Genomic DNA, 18,950 nt, shown 5'->3' with positions numbered 1-18,950 from the left:
CATTGAACATCACATTTTCAATTAAGTTTAAATTAGTTTGTTACCTTGTGCTGCATTGCTGTCAGGTGTAATTAAAAGGCGTATTATTTCTTTTCATCACCATGAAAGATGTATCGGACAGCCCTGGCAAAGTTGGGTGGCATTTGAGGCAAATTGCATTTAAGCAACTAATATTTTTACACTTAATTTTCTTAATTGTACAACGTCGACCCAAAGCACCAACAAATTCTAACTTGCAAATGAAGCACTGAGACATTGCAAAGTATGGATAGGCACTAAAAGTGTTCATACAAGGCAAGTAGTAGAATTCCAACTAGATTTTAGACTATTACTGACCGAATTATTGGCGGCAATCCTCCGGCCTTCTCCCTCCTTCAATATAGTGGTTGCCAAATTAAAAATATTTTTTGGCCGAATCGCACAAATAATGTCGCATTCGGCCACCAGTCAATTCAAGAATAGAAAGGAGTCTGATCAATTGGCCGAACAGTGTATTTTTTTCTTAATTACACACTATTTTTGGCCGAATAAAAAACATAAAACACAAGGCATTGGCCGAATTGTATAATTCAATGTATTTTTTCACTTATACGATTCGGCCTGGGCCGAATAAAAAACTCAGAAAAGCGGCCACAATTCTTTGTTTTTTATTCGGCCAGGCCAAATCGTATTTTTTTGGCCGAATCGTACGGTTACCGGCTAAAGCCTCTGCCACAGAGACTGAAAAATGTAAGACAAAACTTGGCGACAAGTGCGCCTCTGCCACAGACACGAAAATCTTATCCCTGAGGTATATTTATATACGAAGGTCCTTAACAATATAGGGTGTGGGGTATAGGGGGTAGGGTAGTAGTAGCTAGTAGTGGAATTCAGAGGGTTTAATGTCCATTTAGTTATCCTTTATACGTTTCTTCCCTGAATGACCAATCGTCACCAAATTTTGTGCATAACTCTGTCAAAATTTGATACATGCCCTAACGGGGTTTTCATTTGTTTTTATTACTGTTTTAGAAATTTAATTTGCGTATTTGTTACCTAGCCGGTTGCCGAATCCTAGTTAGTGAATTCGCTTTTTTTGCGTAACCTTCCAACTGTCAGTGCATGCTCAGAAGTGTAAACAAAAAGAAAAAAAAAGTTTGAATCTTCCCTAGCAAGACAAGTTTTCTGCTATAGGAGTGGAGAATATTAATTATTTGATTTGGTTTTTATGTTCGATTTCGATTTCGTCTTTATTCTTCTTTTTACTTTGTATTTTCCCACTCTTATTTTTTTAACCCTTTTTGTTTTATTATTTGTTTACTATTTTTTATCTTGATTTTAATAAATTTGGTTGTCCAAGTAAAATTTCTATGCCTCCTTTTTTAACAGTTTGTCATCAACCAAGAAGTTGAGGAACATTTTAAAAATGTTAGATTATATTCATTTGGAAGCTCTGGGTCATCTCTCCCTTCTTCCTCTGTCCTCTCCTCGGTCATCAAGATCTTCTTGCGGTCGTGAATAGTTACCACCGATCTTCCACTTCCATTTACCTCCGAAAGCTTATTAAGAGGAATTTTTCAAAAATTACAAACTTGGTTTTCTTTCCGACTTGTTCGAGATTCGAACCGCGAACCATGCGAATGTCAACCTGGGTTGATGACCATTAGACCATCATTGTTATGTCAATGGAAGGGAAAAAATGGGTATGATGGTAGCTCGCTATCTATTAGCCAAGACTCATGTAATGCAACATGTGACCGCATGATATAATTGTATTGTTACTATAGTAATAAGTGTTTTTTTAACTTAATCTAAACATGAAGTGCGACGTGGGGTGGCGGGGCGAAGCCTCCGCCACAGCTAAGTCACACCACTCATAATATTGACAGATTATTAGTCAATTAGTTAACAAGAATCAAATCATTTAAGAGAATAAAGGGAAACAGAATTTTCCAAACATAATAGTATGTATACTATTTACTTTCTACTATTTAACCTTGATTTTCTGTCTCTTTAACGTTTAAAAAAATTCCCGAAGGACATTACCGAAGGAATCTTGTAGATAAAACTTAGTGACTAAAGCTTCTGCAACAGAGACTGAAAAATATAAGAAAAAAAATTAAAAAACAATAAAACATGTAACCTGGCACACCTATGGGATAGAAACATAACTTTTCAATAACATTAGAAAAATAAAAAATGACATAATGACGAACGATTTCGCATTTCGATTATCTTTAACGAATTCATTAATAGGGCTAAATAATAACTAATAGTATAACAAAAATAATAAATAATAAATTAATAACTAAAAATAACCCAACTATACAGTCGGTGGCACACAAAGCAATGGCACAATTTTGCCGTGCTTGCGGGGGTTAATTAAATGTACGCTTTATCTTTTCTAACTTCTCTTCGGACATGCCAACTGGGTACGATATTATTAGGGAAAAGGTCACAAAGAACAGACCGAAGGTTTAATAAAATAAGTAATTGACAGAGGCGCAGAGAGGCACACCAAACACACACATAAACGAGATAGATGGAGCAATATGAAGAATTTACCGTTAACCGTAAGGTCATCTTTGGTAGAAGATTGACGCAATGGTCGGACACGGCTGGTTGCCCGAGAGTCCTTGTGAGTTGAGGCCATTCGTCTTACTTCGGCCGGCCAAGGGTTGAACAGCGAGGTAGAGGAAACTCAAAGAGTCGTGCACCGTGAGACTAAAAGCCCACAAAAAAAGGCAGAGAGGTACAATATAGGGAGAAAAGAAATTGTTAACATCAAATCATGTTGATGCAAAACAAAGGAAAGTGAGTAGGGAAATTCCCCGAAGGGTTACTGGTCAAAGTTTCGTTTGCAGTATGGTTAACATGGGCACCCTCAGTTCTCGTAACACTACACAGATGGCGTTTAGCAGTTATCGTAACACTAGATAGATGGATGCACTAGTTTTTTGCAATTATTGATTGTAATCAACAATTTAATTGCATTCCAATTCTTACCCTTTGAAGAGACTTGGCTCTCAGATGGTTGAAGAGACATGGTGCAATTTACGTGAAATTTGGGGTCCTAAAACATAAAAAGAAATCACAACTTATTAATTTTCCACTTATTTAAATTTTTCAAATTACTTGCCTGACAAATCACGTAGACTTAGAAGGGAAAAAATTTAGAAGAGGATAGAACAAATCGAAAAAAAAAATTCGATCACTTTTTTTAAGAAAAGAAATTGATTTGAAATTTAAGAAATACTTACATGATCCAGTATTTTGGTTTTCCATCGTGCAAAAAATTGACACGAGCCAAATTCAGGTTTTCCACGTGCAAGCCCGTGTAGCTTTGTGCCAGCCCAATCAGTAGTTGGGGGGCATTCACGCCAGACATCACGATTGTAGGATCTTTCAAGTAGGGAGTAAAGGTTTCCTTAAGATTTGGAAGATTCCTGGAAAAAGTAATATCAAAAGAAAATTAGTCATGTTATATAAATGTAAAAAATAAGACATACAAACTCACCAAGAACTATCTCCTTTTACAAATATCGACGCATCCTTGTCGACCAAATATTTGGGAATAGGCTTATTGGGAGCCAAGCCTTTTCCTTTTTCAACTTCGTCGAAAAGATTGAAAATGCCTTTCCAATTTTCATCGGTTGGCCCCAAACTGCCGAATCCCGATTTGTTGAGCGATGCCACATAACTTTTGGCCTTAAACTTGTCCAGCGCCAAACCCCTTTTACCGCTTGGAACCATATCGCTTCTGTAGACTCCCTCGGCCAGCTTTTTGTACTCCTGCTGGAGTGGACGGACAGCAGGCTTACAAACATGGGTACCAAAAGTATTTGGTGGTTTGACGGGGGGGGGGATGATCAAAATCCGTGTTCTTCAATAGCCTTGCTTATAATTTTTGGAAAATTTTACGTCAACTGATGGCCTGTAGGTCACGGCGTCGTGATCACAGACAGCTATTAAAATTAAATATGGAAAACAAAATAGTGATTTTCTAAATGAACTTAAAAAATAATTTTGAAATTGAGGAAAACAGGAACGGGTGTACGACATTCAGGCCCAGTCATTCAGGCCCGCAACGTTCAGGCCCACCTTTTTTTGCGTGCCTTTCAGGCCCAATTTTGACGTCATTCAGGCCCAAGTTTTTTTTTAAAATAAATTCATGGAATTTTTTTTCATTTTCGTTCGCAATAAAACGTCAACGTTCGGGGGACAAGTGGGTTGTTGAAGTTAATATTACAACCCCGAGATCCCAGTTGCTGAACCCCATGTGTTGCATAACCCAATCCTCTCTTCCCCTTGACATCAAGCATATAGTCGTCTGCAAAGCCCAGATCTCTCTCACTCTCACACTGACACTACGACGGTACAGTCACTGTTCTTCTCTAAGTATACCATCACTGTGTGCCTTTTGATAACGTGTAACGTGTAAGTTGTATTGCTGCCTCTTTCTATTGTATAGATTAATAAATAATCTCAACAGGTTATGGGCCCAGGTTCACGCATCGACTGATTAGAAAGATGGCAAACAACGTAAGTGAAAATCATCTCAAAGATGTCAGCCATGTCCCTAAGTTTGATGGAAGCAACTTTCGTGAGTGGAGCTACGAACTTCGCATGATTCTTCAACAACTAGGTTTACTTTCAATCATGGAAGCAAGAGTTGGACACACAATCCCCACAGAGGTAATCGTGCAAGCCAAACATAAATTCGATCACACATTTATTTCAAGGCTATGCAATTTAATATTCTCAAACATGTACGAATCCCAGACTTATTTTGATTCACACACATGCAAGAACTTGAGACTCATTCTAGTCACTCACATATACGAATCCCAGACTTATTCGATTCACACATATGTTAACCTGACACTTTTTTTGTCTCAACACCCTGCAGTTTAATGATGTCACATGTACGAATCCCAGACTTATTTGATTCACACACACGTGTTCACACAAACTGTCATATCATGCTAAAAAAAAAAAAACATTTGTCAACTTTCAGATAACTAATGACAGAGGGCAAGTTACCAACACCGCCCAAATTGAAGCATGGAATCTGAAAGATGTCACGTCCAGAAACTACATCTTTGCCACACTCACTAAACCAATGAAGGAGAGTCTTTATTCGTGTAACACTGCAGCTGACATGTGGACAAAACTCAACAATCAATATCAGCTCAGGGCGGCCGATAATCTCCATCTTCTTTGGCAGAGCTTTTACGACTTTTCTCATCTCTCTGGTGATGACATGACAACCCATTTACAAAAACTATCAAGCATTGCCGACAAATTAAGAGAAATTGGTCAACCCATGGACGAGATGCAGTTGGTAACAAAGGCCCTGGCTACCCTACCAGAAAAATTCAGAATTGTTAGATCGGTTTGGGCGAGCGTCCCTCTAGAAGAAAGAACCATGGATAATCTACTCCAACGTTTACGTTCAGAAGAAAACGTTCTCAAGTCATACGAGAGGAACGACGAAGCCAGCCAAGCTGCATATGTAGCTCGTAATCGCAGTTCAACCAGAGGAAACCACCATTGCAAATGCGGAGGTTCATCGGGTGCAAGACCTCGTCACCGAACTCAAGATGGCTTCGTTGATCAACGCTCACCACGTGAAGGTCCGCGCTGCGGTTACTGCTCTATCTTTGGTCATGAAACACACGAATGCAGAAAGAAGAAGAAAGAAGAGCCAGAACAAAAAGAAACAGCTGCATTGTAAATGTAGAAAAGAAGAAAAGCAGCCAACACCTTCCTGTGCCGAAGCTTAAAAGTTTCAATTATGTGTATTTGATATTGTGTATGTTCCCAATTTGAGATCTTGGTTTGAGGGGAAGTGTAGATGTTTAATATATGCAACCCCAAGATTCCAATCCCCAACTTGACATCTCGGTTTGAGGGGAAGTGTTGAAGTTAATATTACAACCCCGAGATCCCAGTTGCTGAACCCCATGTGTTGCATAACCCAATCCTCTCTTCCCCTTGACATCAAGCATATAGCCGTCTGCAAAGCCCAGATCTCTCTCACTCTCGCACTGACACTACGACGGTACAGTCACTGTTCTTCTCTAAGTATACCATCACTGTGTGCCTTTTGATAACGTGTAACGTGTAAGTTGTATTGCTGCCTCTTTCTATTGTATAGATTAATAAATAATCTCAACATGGGTGAGTCGAATAAGGCGTCGCTTAGTGATCTGGAGTCGGGTCATTTTGGGTATCCGAGTTTGACTCCCCCTGATGAGCATAGTTGCTCCCACACCTGGGCACTACCACTACACGTATACAGTTCACACGCTACTACATACAACACTTACACATCCACAAACATAGCTTCGGATGTCTCTTTAGAAAGTCCTAGAAGTCGGCCTGGAAAAATATGAAGAGAATAAGAAAATTCAAATAAGAATACGGTGAATTGCAATGTCATTTCAAAAAGTGGTTTGGTTGAGTGAAAATGAGACCAAACTAATAAGTTGACGATTAACTCCGGAAGCTTTTTAAGTTTAATTTGTCAAAAAAGGGAGGAAAGGAAAGAATGAAAAAAAGAGGAGACCAGACTCTCCTTTTCTCCCTTTTCTTCCCTCGGACACGATTTACCCGAAAAGCCTATGCGCAAACCACAATGGGTTCAATGGACAACTACATGAACATATACAAAAGGATTATACATTAAAAAGATTTTTAAAAATTGCTGCTAGAGCAACATCACTGAAATAGAGACATTTAAAAAATTGCTTCAAGAGCAACATCTATTAATGTGATTATTTTTTAAAAATTTGCTGCTAGAGCAACATCTTTAAATTTGAAAAAAAACTAACAAATTGCTACTAGAGCAACATTACTGGGCCAGATATATATCAATATAATGATCACACAAAATATGCCACATTAAATAGAGACAAGTAAATTGAAAACACAAAGATGTAAATGTTACTCACGGACACTTGCAATCCAATCCCGAAAGGACATCTCCTCTCTAGAAGCCAACCAAGTCTTTCGAACTGGACAGTCATGATAGGAGTGATGTCCTTCTTTACAGAAAAAAACACATCCATGGTGGTTTTACTGGCATCCTTTTCGTCTTCTCCGTGGCCTTTTTCGCGGCATTCTATTTCATTGTTGACCACCGCCGATTGCGCAACACACCTAAAGTAACACATTGAAAAAAAATAAGAAAGACAAACAATAACATTATATGTCATCGCCAGAAACATTTTAACGTCACTCACATTTGACTTGATGGACATTTTCGATAAATTTTTTTTATTACATTAAGGTGAGAAGATAGCTCAGTTTATCGAATATAGTCGTCTGCGTTTGCGCCCTGGTGGCTGCATGCAATCTGGGCTCCCGTTTTCTTGTGTAATTATCGTGTCTGTGTGATTCTTGTCGTTGCTACTTTTGGCGATTTCAATCAATCAACTCGAGTGCTACAGTTTAACGTCCTTACTGTGTATTTTTTCCTCCGATTATGTGTTCAATCAAGTCAGTTAGGGCTTGTGTGTACAGTCGTGACAAGCTCATCTCCCTCTTGGCGTCGCCACTTGTGGCGGCAAGACTTCACTATCGTGATCTTATCACCGTAAGCGGCCTCGGCCTCGCTGGCCATCGTAGGTGGCGGGGCTGTAGAGGAGGGGCTGATGCAAAGAGATCACGGCTGTTCAAATGCTGGCCACAGTTTGGGCTTGTGAATGCTCGCTCAGTCGTTAACAAGTGTGCGATGGTCCATGATCTTATTGTCTCTTCACAACTTGACTTGCTCGCAATTACGGAAACCTGGCTCTCTTCGCTGAACGGAGTCACCTGTCTCGAAGCTTGTTCCCCTGAGGGTTACTCCTCGACTCATGTTCCAAGGATGGGTAGGCTAGGTGGGGGTGTGGCGCTTATTTACAAGGACACCATACAGATTCACCCGCATCCGGCTGGTTCTTTCTCAACATTCGAACTACTGGACATCACCGTCACGGTTAAATCGGTTGCCACCCGCCTTGTGATCATCCACAGGCCTCCGGCTCGGAATAAGATCCAGTTTCTGCATGAATTCTCAGCGCTTCTTGAATCAATCGGCTCTTCGTCTTCGGGCAATCTCCTGATTGCTGGCGACTTCAATCTCCATGTCGACAGGCCAGATTCTGTGGAGCTAGAGTTCTTGTGTCTCATGGACTCCTTTCATTTGGTTCAGCACGTCTCTGCCCCAACGCATGTGAGTGGTCATCTTCTTGACCTGGTGTTCTCAAGAGCGACGAAACAAATTGTCACTTCGACGTGGGTCTCCGACATTTTCAGTGACCATTTCGTGGTTTACTGCTCACTACGACTTGCCAGACCTCAGCAGCCGACTAAGAAGGTGACCTTTCGGCCTTTCAAGTCCATCGTGATCGATGATTTCGTGAAGGATCTGGCGTCTCTGCCACTTCTTACGTGTCCAGCATCTACATCGGAGGGCTTATTGAAACAGTATAATGATGGGGTTCGGTCTACTCTGAACAAACACGCACCTCTTCAAACGAAGGTTTTCGTCATACCTCCGTCATCTCCTTGGCTGAACGAAGACATCAAGGTCGCCAGGCGCACTCGTCGTATGGCGGAGCGACGATGGAGGAAGAATCCGATTGTTGTGCATCGCCAACTACTGAGCTCTGCGAGGAATTGGCTCGGTGACCTGATGGAGAGCGCCAAAAGTTCTCACCTGAAGGGACTAATCGCTGAATGCGGTTCTGATCAGAGGGCGCTTTTTCGGCTGGTGAATGGCTTCCTGTCAAGATCGAAGGCACTTAGGCTACCTCAGCACAGTTCAAAACGGGATCTGCTGAATCAGTTCTCATCGTTCTTTCTCAACAAGACCATGGAAATCAGAAGTCAACTTGATCTTGCTCCGGTTGAAGCCGAATCTAGTCCGGAAACAACGTCTCCTGTTCCGCTGTTCGACTCGTTTGTTCCTGTTGGTGTCTCTGACATTACAGAGAGAATTCTTTCTTCTTCCAACAAATCATGCTCCCTCGACCCAATTCCAACTCATGTTTTGAAAAGTGTTGTATCTGTACTCGCCCCAGCAATTACTTGTATTGTGAATGAGTCATTGATGAGTGGTATATTTCCTGATACCTTTAAGATGGCTAATGTCACTCCACTCTTGAAAAAGCCCTCTTTGTGCCCAGAGCAACTTTCCAACTACAGACCTGTCTCTAATCTGTCTTACTTATCTAAGCTTACGGAGCGTGTGGTAGCTGATCAGTTTGTATCTCACCTAAACAGAAATGATTTGTATGTCCCTGTTCAATCTGCCTATTGGGCGTTTCATTCTTGTGAAACTTCTCTTATACGTGTTTTAAACGACTTACTTATCTCTGTTGACGAGGGTATGGGGTCTGTTCTTCTTCTGCTGGACTTGAGTGCTGCCTTCGACACTGTAGACCATGCAACTCTCATTCAGAGGCTCTGTGATCGTTATGGTGTCTCGGGTAGGGCTCTGAATTGGTTCGAGTCGTATTTGAGTGGTCGGAGTCAATCGGTGACTGTTGGTGATGTTGCGTCTGACTCTAGTGCCGTCGTAATGGGTGTGCCACAAGGCTCAGTTCTGGGTCTGACTCTGTTTTCTACCTATTCTGGCCCAATATATCACATCTCAGTGCGTCACGGGATCAACTCGCAGCTCTACGCGGATGACACGGACTTCTATGCAAAGTTCGAGCTTGACCCTGAGCATTTGAACCAGAAAGAAACATACGGGCGACTGGCGGGCTGTGTGGACGAGACGAGGGCTTGGATGAAGAGGAACAAGCTTAAGTTTAACGACGACAAGTCTGAGCTCCTGCTGGTCTACTCATCAAGAAAGCGCTGTCAACCTTCTCCGTTGCCTCTTCAAGTTGGCGAGAGCAGCTTGACCCCTCGTGCCTCAGTCAAGAACCTGGGCGTCATCATTGATAAGCATCTCTCAATGGAGGAGCAAGTTCAGAGCCTGTGCAAGAAAGCTAATTTCCACATCTGGAGCATCGGCCGAATTCGCAGATTCCTGGACGACGCTACCACTGAGAAGCTTATGCATGCTTTTGTTTTCTCCACCATCGACAGCTGCAACTCTCTTTTGTATGGACTCCCCGACAAGCTCCTGGACAGACTTCAACTTGTCCAAAACAAGGCGGCGAGGATGGTGAGAAGAGTGAAGAAGCATGATCACATTACTCCGCATCTGATGGCCCTGCACTGGCTCCCGATTAAGAGCCGTATAGTGTTTAAGATCCTCGTTTTAACGTTTCACTGCCTTCATGGATCCGCTCCAGCTTACTTATCTGAACTCATCAAGCCCTATCGCCCAGCATTGCAGTCCCGATCGGCAACGTCTCCTAACCTTCTATGTATCCCTAGGATTCGTCTTGAGACGTACGGTGCTCGCTCTTTCAGTCATGCCGCTCCGACGCTCTGGAACAAACTACCGGAGGATATTAGGGCGATCAATTCTATGTCGTTGTTTAGATCTCGTCTCAAGACGCATCTCTTTAAGATAGCATACATGTAGTTACGCAAGTTTGTCTCTGCCCAATGTAAGCGCTTTGACCATTTCATGAAAAAGCGCTATATAAATCCTGTAATAATGTAATGTAATGTAATATTTCATTTAACCAAAATTAAATGAAAACTCATTTTGATTCCATTAAAAAAAAGTGTTGCACTGGACATGGATCGAACAAGAACCTTCCGAGACCAGAATTGGCTAAATTCCCTTGTTACCTTTAAAACATTTCAATGCAAGGCAATCAAAACTCGTTTTTTCGCCGGAACGAGAGACAATCCATCGAATGCAGCGAGTGGGACGGTAGTGCACGATACTGTCACCATCAGGGATCGAAGCGATTCCTTTTTTGTGTTCCAAAAAGTCAATCAAGGAACAGTTTCGCGATGCTGGTCGCGCACTATCTCGTCTATGCTTTGCGACGAATCGCACCGTCGCTTTTTCTACTGAGGAAAGTCGACTCTTATCGACTTTCTATAAGAGTCGACTTGTCCATTAGAGTGTGCCTTTTTGAATGCTAGCTTGTATTTTTGTAATGATTATTGTATTTAATCGTTTGAATGTAGGGTTTGAATGTAAAACGTTTGCAGAATAAATTTATTTTAAATTCTCGTGTGTACTTTTTATGAACGGTTGATTTTAAAGGTAAATTTAATAAAAGGTGATACTCTCACTTGGTGCTGGTTGCTGGACTAGTGATGCTTAGGACACATTACAAAAGAAGTACAGGAATATACATAACTGAAGCTTTATTTAATTAAAACGTTAACAGCATTTGTTAATATATATTTAGATCTGATTTAATCTAGATTGCGACGAATCGCACAGTCACTTTTTCTACTGAGAAAAGTCGATTCTTATCGACTAGTCTATGAGAGTCGACTAGTCCATTTGAGTGTGCCTTTTTGATAGCTAGTTTGTAATTATTATTGTATTAAATCGTTTGAATCCAGGGTTTAAATATAAAAACGTTTAAAAAATACTTTTATTCTTAATTTTTGTGTGTATAGTTGTACAATGTGGTACAAATTGTTATTCTCAACGCTACATAAGTAATTGATCGCCCCGCCCCCCTCCACGCAGTTAAATACACATGTATGTGTTCATATTTCGCTTATTCTGACTTCAAATTTTGATTCAGCGAAAAAAGTTGACATAGAATTATAATTTTAATAAATTTTCGTCGTTCAGCCGCATAGTAGCGTGCGTGAAAATAAAAATTCGTTCAAAGTTGAATACACATGCGTATGTTCATATATCGCTTATTCTGACTTCGAATTTCGATTCAGCGTAAAAAGTTGAATTAAAGTTGTAATTTTAATTAATTTTCGTGGTTCAGCCGCATAGTAGCGTGCAACCCAATCCTGCAGAAGAACAACTTGTTGAAGTAAACATTTTTCTTTTATGTGTCAATAGGAGAGATTTATTACATTTCTTTATAATTATATTTTAAAGGACATTGATAAACTGAAGTCCACAAATAGGAAACTTGAAGACACAATTACTTTATTACTTTTACGACTTGAAAGAAATTTGAAGAAAAAAGAAGACGAAAATGAGGAACTGACAGATACTTTGGAAATTCTTCGCTCGTGGTACGAAGAGCCACGAGAGTTAGCACAGCGTATGGAATTGAGAAAATTAGATCCTAATAAAGTCTTTAATAATATGTTTTTTTTCTTAGAAATGAAAGATATTCTCCTCCATCTTAATGACGTTATTTCTAACTTGAATAGACGACCGAAAGCATTACCTCTTACACCATCTGCGAGTCCTTCTCAGTCTGCTGCTAAGCGGATGGTAATTGATGGCTTATTTTGTTATTTTTACAACTTATTTTGACCAATATTTGTATAGGTTCCATTCGATGGTGACATAATGATCGAGTACAATGCTCTGCGAGATGCAATTTGTTACGAGAGAGAAGGTCAATCGAAGGATTCGCTCAATGCAATGGTGGGAATTTTGATTGACTATTTTATCCTGCCCCAAGAGCAAGCTGAATACTCTCTTAGTGGTCGTGCATGCCGCTCAAATTCCATACGCTGTGCTAACTCTCGTGGCTCTTCGTACCAAGTTGTACGACGGCTTGAACGAGCGTTCATGGTACCGCATACATGAGTCAATCAGTAAGTTGTGCGACGGCTTGAACAAACGTTCATGGTACCGTACACATGATCTATCGATTTGTGCAAACTTTTATACCGAGTATTGTATTTTGATTTTTTATCATTTATATTTACCAAATTAGGTATTAAAGAAATATTGACAATAGTAAGTTCGGTACTTTGACGGTAAATCTATTTTAGAGGTTCAAACCTTGGCAAGAGCCATCCTTTTTATTATTTGATTCTTCAAATACATTTTCATTTACTTATATTTATGTAAGAAAATTAGCATAAAATAAACAATTATTTTTTGCGAGCCCGAAGGGCGAAGCTAATAATCGCATACGCAGAAAAAAAAGCCATGTCACTTTGTCTGTCTGTCATTCTGTCTGTATGTATGTCCCGCACCATAGCTCGGGCGTTTTACGACAGATTTCAGACATTTTGGCCTTAAAAATTACACAAAAAATATGCGGTGCGACCAGAACAAAAATAATTCCATTTACTTGATTAGTTTTCTCGTAATTGTTGCGTCATGATTGGGACATCAATGATTGCGTCATCACTGCGATACTATGGACATCCCCGGATTTGACCGGGGCTCAGGTTACTCGTTTTTCTATAAATTTGGCGGTTTTTTCTGTGAAATTTTGTGAAAAAAAATTCTATCGCGAAATTTTGATTTGGGTGAGTCATGGTTAACAAAGGGCATGGGTCAAAACAATATTTTTATTCTAAAAAAAGTAAATCTATAATGAGACTTGAACCATGGCCCTCTTCATTATCATGCCAGCGCTGTAACCATTAATCTATTTTTTGCATATTAATTCCATCCATTATCAAATGAAATTGATTTTGTGCGACAGTGTCGTGTTTTTTATTGAAACATTTTTCATCAAGATATTTCGTCAGTTCCGAACCTAGACTACACATACCCTAACCCATTCACGCCGATGTTCACGATAAACGATGTTGGTGGGAGACGGACTGGAACCAGTCATCTTCGCCACAGAAATCTAAAGTCATAGCCAGTACAACGACAACTAATTCGGTTAACCAACCTTTTTGCAAGGGCAAAATGGTTTCCGGCGATATATATTTGCAGGATAGAGGGTTTTCACGCATAGCCTACGGCGGTAAATTTGCTCGACAGAGGTGCACTTTTATGAAATCAATATATATATATAGGTATAGCTAGTAATCTATGACACAAACTGTGACAATGCCTTCTGAGCAAGAATAATCAGCAAGTATCGGAAAATATTTACGAAATCGATGAAAACATCAACTGAATGCCAAACAAAATCTTTATCCCCGATTCGGCGCTTTTCGATGATCAGTTGGGTGTCGTACAGGACTGCTCTGCTTCAACTGAAGCACTTACAGAAATTGATCGGATATGTTTGAAGGAAATCCGATCCCTTGCTGCGCGCGCGAGTTTCCCGATAGGAGTAGTCCAACAATAAGAAAATAGTTTTCCTCAAGTCTATATTTTGATTTTCCGATTTTCCCTTTATCCTTTATGGTAAAATTTTTGCACTCCGGAGACCTCTAGCGTCTATTGTGGCTATTGCACTCTCATTCGATTTAACCCCCTGCTGGTCTATTCGTTTAATAAAATACGGTTTAATATTAGTAATAACCTAAACGCAGCCTAACTCCCTTATTTAAAATATACATCTCAATTTAGTTATATGAAAATAAATCTTGTTTTGTTTTTGTTTTCATTCAACAAAACTAGTGTTAAATAAGAGTAAGCTATGGTATATTTTTTATGGATATTTTATAGGATGTGTGTAGAAACTAGAAACTAGAAACCTCCCTACTTACGACAATATCATTCTTATTTCACCGTCTGGCTGCTAGAGGCGCTGTGTCTTTGGCCGGTATTTTATTGGCCGCGGGAAATTTCATTCAGTTTAAATGATTTTTCAAAAGTAAGGAGAGAGGGTACCTGGGTACCTCCAGCGTCCAGCACTCCAGCCGTCATATAGGCCCAGCGCCTCTAGCGGCCTGACGGTGCACTAGACCAAAACCCCCTTCGAGCAACGTCAGACTGTGGTAGAAGTAGAACAAAAATATTTGGTATTATCCTTCTTTTAAGTTCTTGCCAAGGGAATACTTGGTTACAACTATAATCTTCATCTTAAAAAACTGCAAACAGCCCTGCAAATTTGACACTAATTAACCCTATTCAAGGATAAGTTAATTATCTGTTTAGAAGTTTAGTATCTGAAGATCATTTGGTTATCTTCCCTTTCTGACAGCTATGGTAATGATAAATATTCATCTTTTTCTTTTTACGTAAATGGCTTACACGTAATTGCGAGCCCGAAAGGCGAAGCTAATAATTGCGAGCCCGAAGGGCGAAGCTAATAATCGCATACGCAGAAAAATAAAAACCATGTCACTTTGTCTGTATGTGTGTATGTGTGTATGTCCCGCTCCATAGCTCGGGCGTTTTACGACAGATTTCAGACTTTTTGGTCTTAAAAATTACACAAAAAATATGCGGTGCGACCAGTACAGAAATAATTTTATATACTTAATTAGTTCTCCCGTAATTGATGAAAAACTGTTAAAATAATTGTTTAACGACTGGTGACATCTTGCGGTGGCGACTACAATTTTTTCACTCAATGACTGGTGACATCTTGCGGTGGCGACTCCAACTTTTTCACCTTAGGTTTAAATTCTATTTTTCATTCTTAACGTGCTTGTCATTTACTTAACGTGTTAAGTTAAAAAAAGGTGTTAAGTTTAAAATTAATTCTTTCTTGTCGAATATTTTTTATTGAAATATATACGTTATGGATGGTTAAACATGATTAAAAACCACCAGATGTTCATAGCATCGCCGTGGTGACGCAATCTTTGATGACCCAACCATGACGCAATAACCAGATTTGATTTGTATTTAAGTTTTGCAGTTATTAAACTTAAAGATAGTTATTTTTAAATTCAATTATTGAACTTTATGTGTAAAAATAGGTACATTTGAGTTGAGCAAACTAAACGTAAATAACTTGCAAGGATATTGGACTGTGACAGAAAAACCTCTTTTAAAACCAAAAAGTATGTGAAGAAAAGTGTGAATTGTGAATAAGTCCGACTTAACAATACGCCCTGAATTTATCATTTAAGACAGTTTTCAACTGGCTTACGACTATCCCTTCGCGGCGAGCTGATAAGCTTGCTTTTCTATCTTATTTCCTTAAAGAACAAACTAGGAGGCACACAAGTAGGACAAAGGCTGATCTTGGAAGAGAAGTAAACATTGGAGGTCCATCATACTCTGACACTACAGAGACTAACTTGACACTAATTAATCCTATTTAAGGATTACTTAATTATCTGTTTAGAAGTTGAGTATCTGAAGATCATTTGGTTATCTTCCCTTTCTGACAGCTATGGTAATGATAAATATTCATCTTTTTCTTTTTACGTTAATGGCTTACACATTATATTTCCTTAAAGAACAAACTAGGCGACACACCAGTAGGACAAAGGCTGATCCTGGAAGAGAAGTAAACATTGGAGGTCCATCAATGTCAAGAAATCAAGGAAATCATCACTGGTCTGTTGTATTTTTATCATATTTCACCACAGAGTAAAACATTTCTGTTCTTTTTTTACACTTGCTGAGGACAATTAGAGACCCTGAAAAGCCCAACATGTTAGAAGACCTGTTGGTTATTACAGATGAAATCTGTTCAAGTACAACCATTTGATGAGGAAAATGGTTACTTGGTCAGAATAGATTTCAATCCTACAGTTCCTCATTGTTCACTTGCCAGCCGTTATTGGCCTCTGCCTGAGAGAGGCAAGATTTTGTTGAGAAGAAAAAAAATAAAAGACAATAAATTTCCTCAGGGTATTTTGTATTCCATTCCATGAGATCAACTCACAAGTATGAAAGGCACTGCAGAGACAATTTCATCGCACATATACACCCTGGATTGATTTTAGTAGAAGACTAGAACAATTACCAAAAAGCTCCCTGGTATATATATAAATTTTGCAAGTGTTATCTCTGGTAAGAAGAAAAGCATAACCAAAAGCGACAAGCAAGTTTGTTTCGTGCAAGACTTGTAAACTTAAAAAAAGATCAAAATTTCTCAAAAACGAGACAAGATAAGTGAAAAACCAAAGGGAAGTGGGGCGGGAGGCAGTAAGTAATTTCAGGCGAGTCGAGGAGAGAGGGACTTTTTGAACTTCGGACAGGAACGCAGGAGTGCTGGGAATAACATCCATAATCACTTTGACAGGGTCGTTGTTGTTTTCCTCGGGCTCGATCTTGGACGCAGGCTGCTGCTTCTCCAAGTCCGTGGCGGTGCAAAGGGAACGAGTTCGGGGTGCTCGACGGCCGCTACCGCGTCGGACGGGCTTGTCTGGCTGCGCAAGTTGTTGATTCAGCAGCTTGATGACTTCCTCCACGTCGGCTTCATTCTTGCCTTTGATGTTCTCTTTGATGACCTCGACCACACCGTCATCTTTCTTGTCCTGCAAAAGAAATTTCAATTATCCGGTTAAGAATTGAAAATAAGAAAACAAACTCACCTTGAATGTTTCCGTAAGGCCGGCATAGGTGATGCCCGACTCGACGAGCATATGGCGGAGGAATCCAGCTCGCCGGCGAGGTTTGATACCTTGATGAAACATGTCAGCGAATACAGGTCTCCATTGAGCCTCCTTAGTCAATTCTTCTTTGATCTTCTTGACTTGATCGAGCAAATGATCGCAACTGATGAGGTTCTCCTTAAGTACCCCAGTGTTGATGCGGCCGCCATGCACCTTGCGAAGGATCTTGTGAAGTGCTTGATTGAGCACGTTGAACAGCGCTCTCCAAAGGTGTGTCGACTCCAAGGTGATGATCAGCCAAAGCTTTAAGAACCATGTGATGTTCATCCTTCAAATCATGCACCTGTTTTCGATTAAAACGTTAGAAAATCTAACCAGTTCACGCGTTACTATTTTGGTTGTTACCTGTTGACGGAGCAGATCCCAGCCATTAACACATCCAAGCAAAATCTTGTTGACATCATCAAGAAGACGGTAACGTTCCAAAGCCTAAAACAAACTGAAAGTTAGAAACGAGTCTAAAAATAGAAACAGAAATGGCGATATACCTGGAAGAGCTGAAGGATCTTGGGAGTGGCGTGGTTCAAAGAAGACTAAGACTATTTTCTTGTCGGTGAAATTATCTTTTTGGAGCTTGATGAGCCACGAGGCGAAATCGTTGCAGGCGGCCACCTCGCCCTTTGACTTGAGCATTCTGCTGTTGCGGATCTCCTTGAGCATGCGGTAACGATCCGTGTCAACGATGAGAAGATTGTAGTTGCGAATTACATTCAGCGGTAGCTTGCCATACGGCATGACGTACTCGTTGAAATCGTGCCCTTCTGCTTTCTCTTCCTGTGCCACGTAGAATGATCCACGACGTACTCATTGAAATCGTGCTCTTCTGCTTTCTCTTCCTGTGCCACGTAGAATGATCCCAGGTTGGCCATCTCGTCGATGAGGCGTCGACCAGTAACGGTGGCTTCCCACATGACCAGCAATGCTGTCATCGTGTTCAGGCATTGGCTGTGCTGGCTAAGTGGTGATCACAGCGGGGGGAGCATCAGATTCAACCTTGGCCTCTGTAGTTGGTGGCTTAATTACCACCTCTATGATGGTCTCCTCGGTGGAAGATGAGGTCTGTTGTTCTTCACTGTTGTTGGTCATTCCTGTAATTTTATTCTGCAACATAAAACACTATCGATAATCAAACAGCATTCAACAACAGACTTGTAGTGGTTAAAAACAAATGCGAGCAAAGAGAATACTTAGGCAGTCTTCAAGAACAGTTCCCCTTTTCTTTAACCAATGTGGTATTGAAATTAGTTAATTAATTACCTGAGGATTTGATGGCCGCTGGTTGATGGAAGAGAATACCATTACTTTCGAACTAGGCCATGCTTTCGAATTGCTTTCGAATGTAGACTGCAAATGGAAAACAGTAGACCGAGTTGACTAGATAATAGGCTGTGTTTATATAGCACGGCCTTATAGCAATGCGTCAGAACCATCTAACGGCAGTTTAATAAAACACGAAAACACAAATTCAAGTATATAATTATGATTTCGTCGCAATATAAAAATCTAAATGCGACGGCTCCATGTAAAACCTTGTCTTGCACAACATGATCATAATTTCCTAATTTTTTAACTCTAAGAAAAAAATCGTATAAGACTAATTAATGAAATTAACAACTTTCCTATCTCTCTGAGAGGAACAACGCCATCTGTTGGTGTGGGTTGGGTTGGGTCAGGAAACAGGTCTTTGGCGATAG

At 40.2% G+C, this 18,950-nt stretch overlaps 2 protein-coding genes across 3 annotated transcripts; one reads left to right on the top strand and one right to left on the bottom strand.

Annotated features, from left to right (window-relative positions):
* Window positions 1-7,717: 7,717 nt before the first annotated feature.
* On the top strand, window positions 7,718-12,776 carry LOC124342053. Its single transcript, XM_046795024.1, has 7 exons — window positions 7,718-10,147; window positions 11,699-11,752; window positions 11,847-11,894; window positions 11,963-12,131; window positions 12,192-12,307; window positions 12,365-12,583; window positions 12,759-12,776. Exons 1-7 carry the CDS (start codon window positions 7,718-7,720, stop codon window positions 12,774-12,776), a joined length of 3,054 nt encoding a protein of 1,017 aa, XP_046650980.1.
* A 3,703-nt stretch (window positions 12,777-16,479) lies between these two features.
* On the bottom strand, window positions 16,480-18,565 carry LOC124343999 (maternal protein exuperantia-1-like). 2 transcript variants are annotated; one of them, XM_046797389.1, is made up of 6 exons: window positions 18,514-18,565; window positions 18,093-18,357; window positions 17,745-18,030; window positions 17,602-17,684; window positions 17,176-17,539; window positions 16,601-17,118 (listed from the first exon to the last, which is right to left on the bottom strand). In XM_046797389.1, the coding sequence occupies exons 2-5, from the start codon at window positions 18,183-18,185 to the stop codon at window positions 17,375-17,377; spliced, it is 627 nt and encodes a 208-aa protein (XP_046653345.1). In that variant the 5' UTR covers window positions 18,186-18,357; window positions 18,514-18,565; the 3' UTR covers window positions 16,601-17,118; window positions 17,176-17,374. The 2 variants fall into 2 exon arrangements, with proteins under 2 accessions (XP_046653344.1, XP_046653345.1); XM_046797388.1 differs by lacking the exon at window positions 18,514-18,565 and having other exon boundaries at window positions 16,480-17,118; window positions 17,602-17,685; window positions 17,745-18,142.
* Between the last annotated feature and the right edge of the window lie 385 nt (window positions 18,566-18,950).

Source organism: Daphnia pulicaria, chromosome 6, assembly GCF_021234035.1.
Source record: "Daphnia pulicaria isolate SC F1-1A chromosome 6, SC_F0-13Bv2, whole genome shotgun sequence".
NCBI classification, from domain to species: Eukaryota; Metazoa; Arthropoda; class Branchiopoda; order Diplostraca; family Daphniidae; genus Daphnia; species Daphnia pulicaria.
The sequence above is the reverse complement of the archived record's forward strand: the minus strand, read 5'-3'. Positions and strand labels throughout refer to the sequence as shown.

Bases quoted from the DNA above. Each gene is read 5' to 3' on its own strand.
- LOC124342053 (XM_046795024.1), top strand. From the start codon at position 7,718: ATGGTCCATGATCTTATTGTCTCTTCACAACTTGACTTGCTCGCAATT. The intron at 11,753-11,846 runs GTATGTTCATAT...TTCGTGGTTCAG, and splicing joins TCAAAGTTGAATACACATGC to CCGCATAGTAGCGTGCAACC. The intron at 11,895-11,962 runs GTAAACATTTTT...TATATTTTAAAG, and splicing joins CAGAAGAACAACTTGTTGAA to GACATTGATAAACTGAAGTC.
- LOC124343999 (XM_046797388.1), bottom strand. From the start codon at position 17,523: ATGAACATCACATGGTTCTTAAAGCTTTGGCTGATCATCACCTTGGAG. The intron at 17,119-17,175 runs GTGAGTTTGTTT...TTTCTTTTGCAG, and splicing joins GCCTTACGGAAACATTCAAG to GACAAGAAAGATGACGGTGT.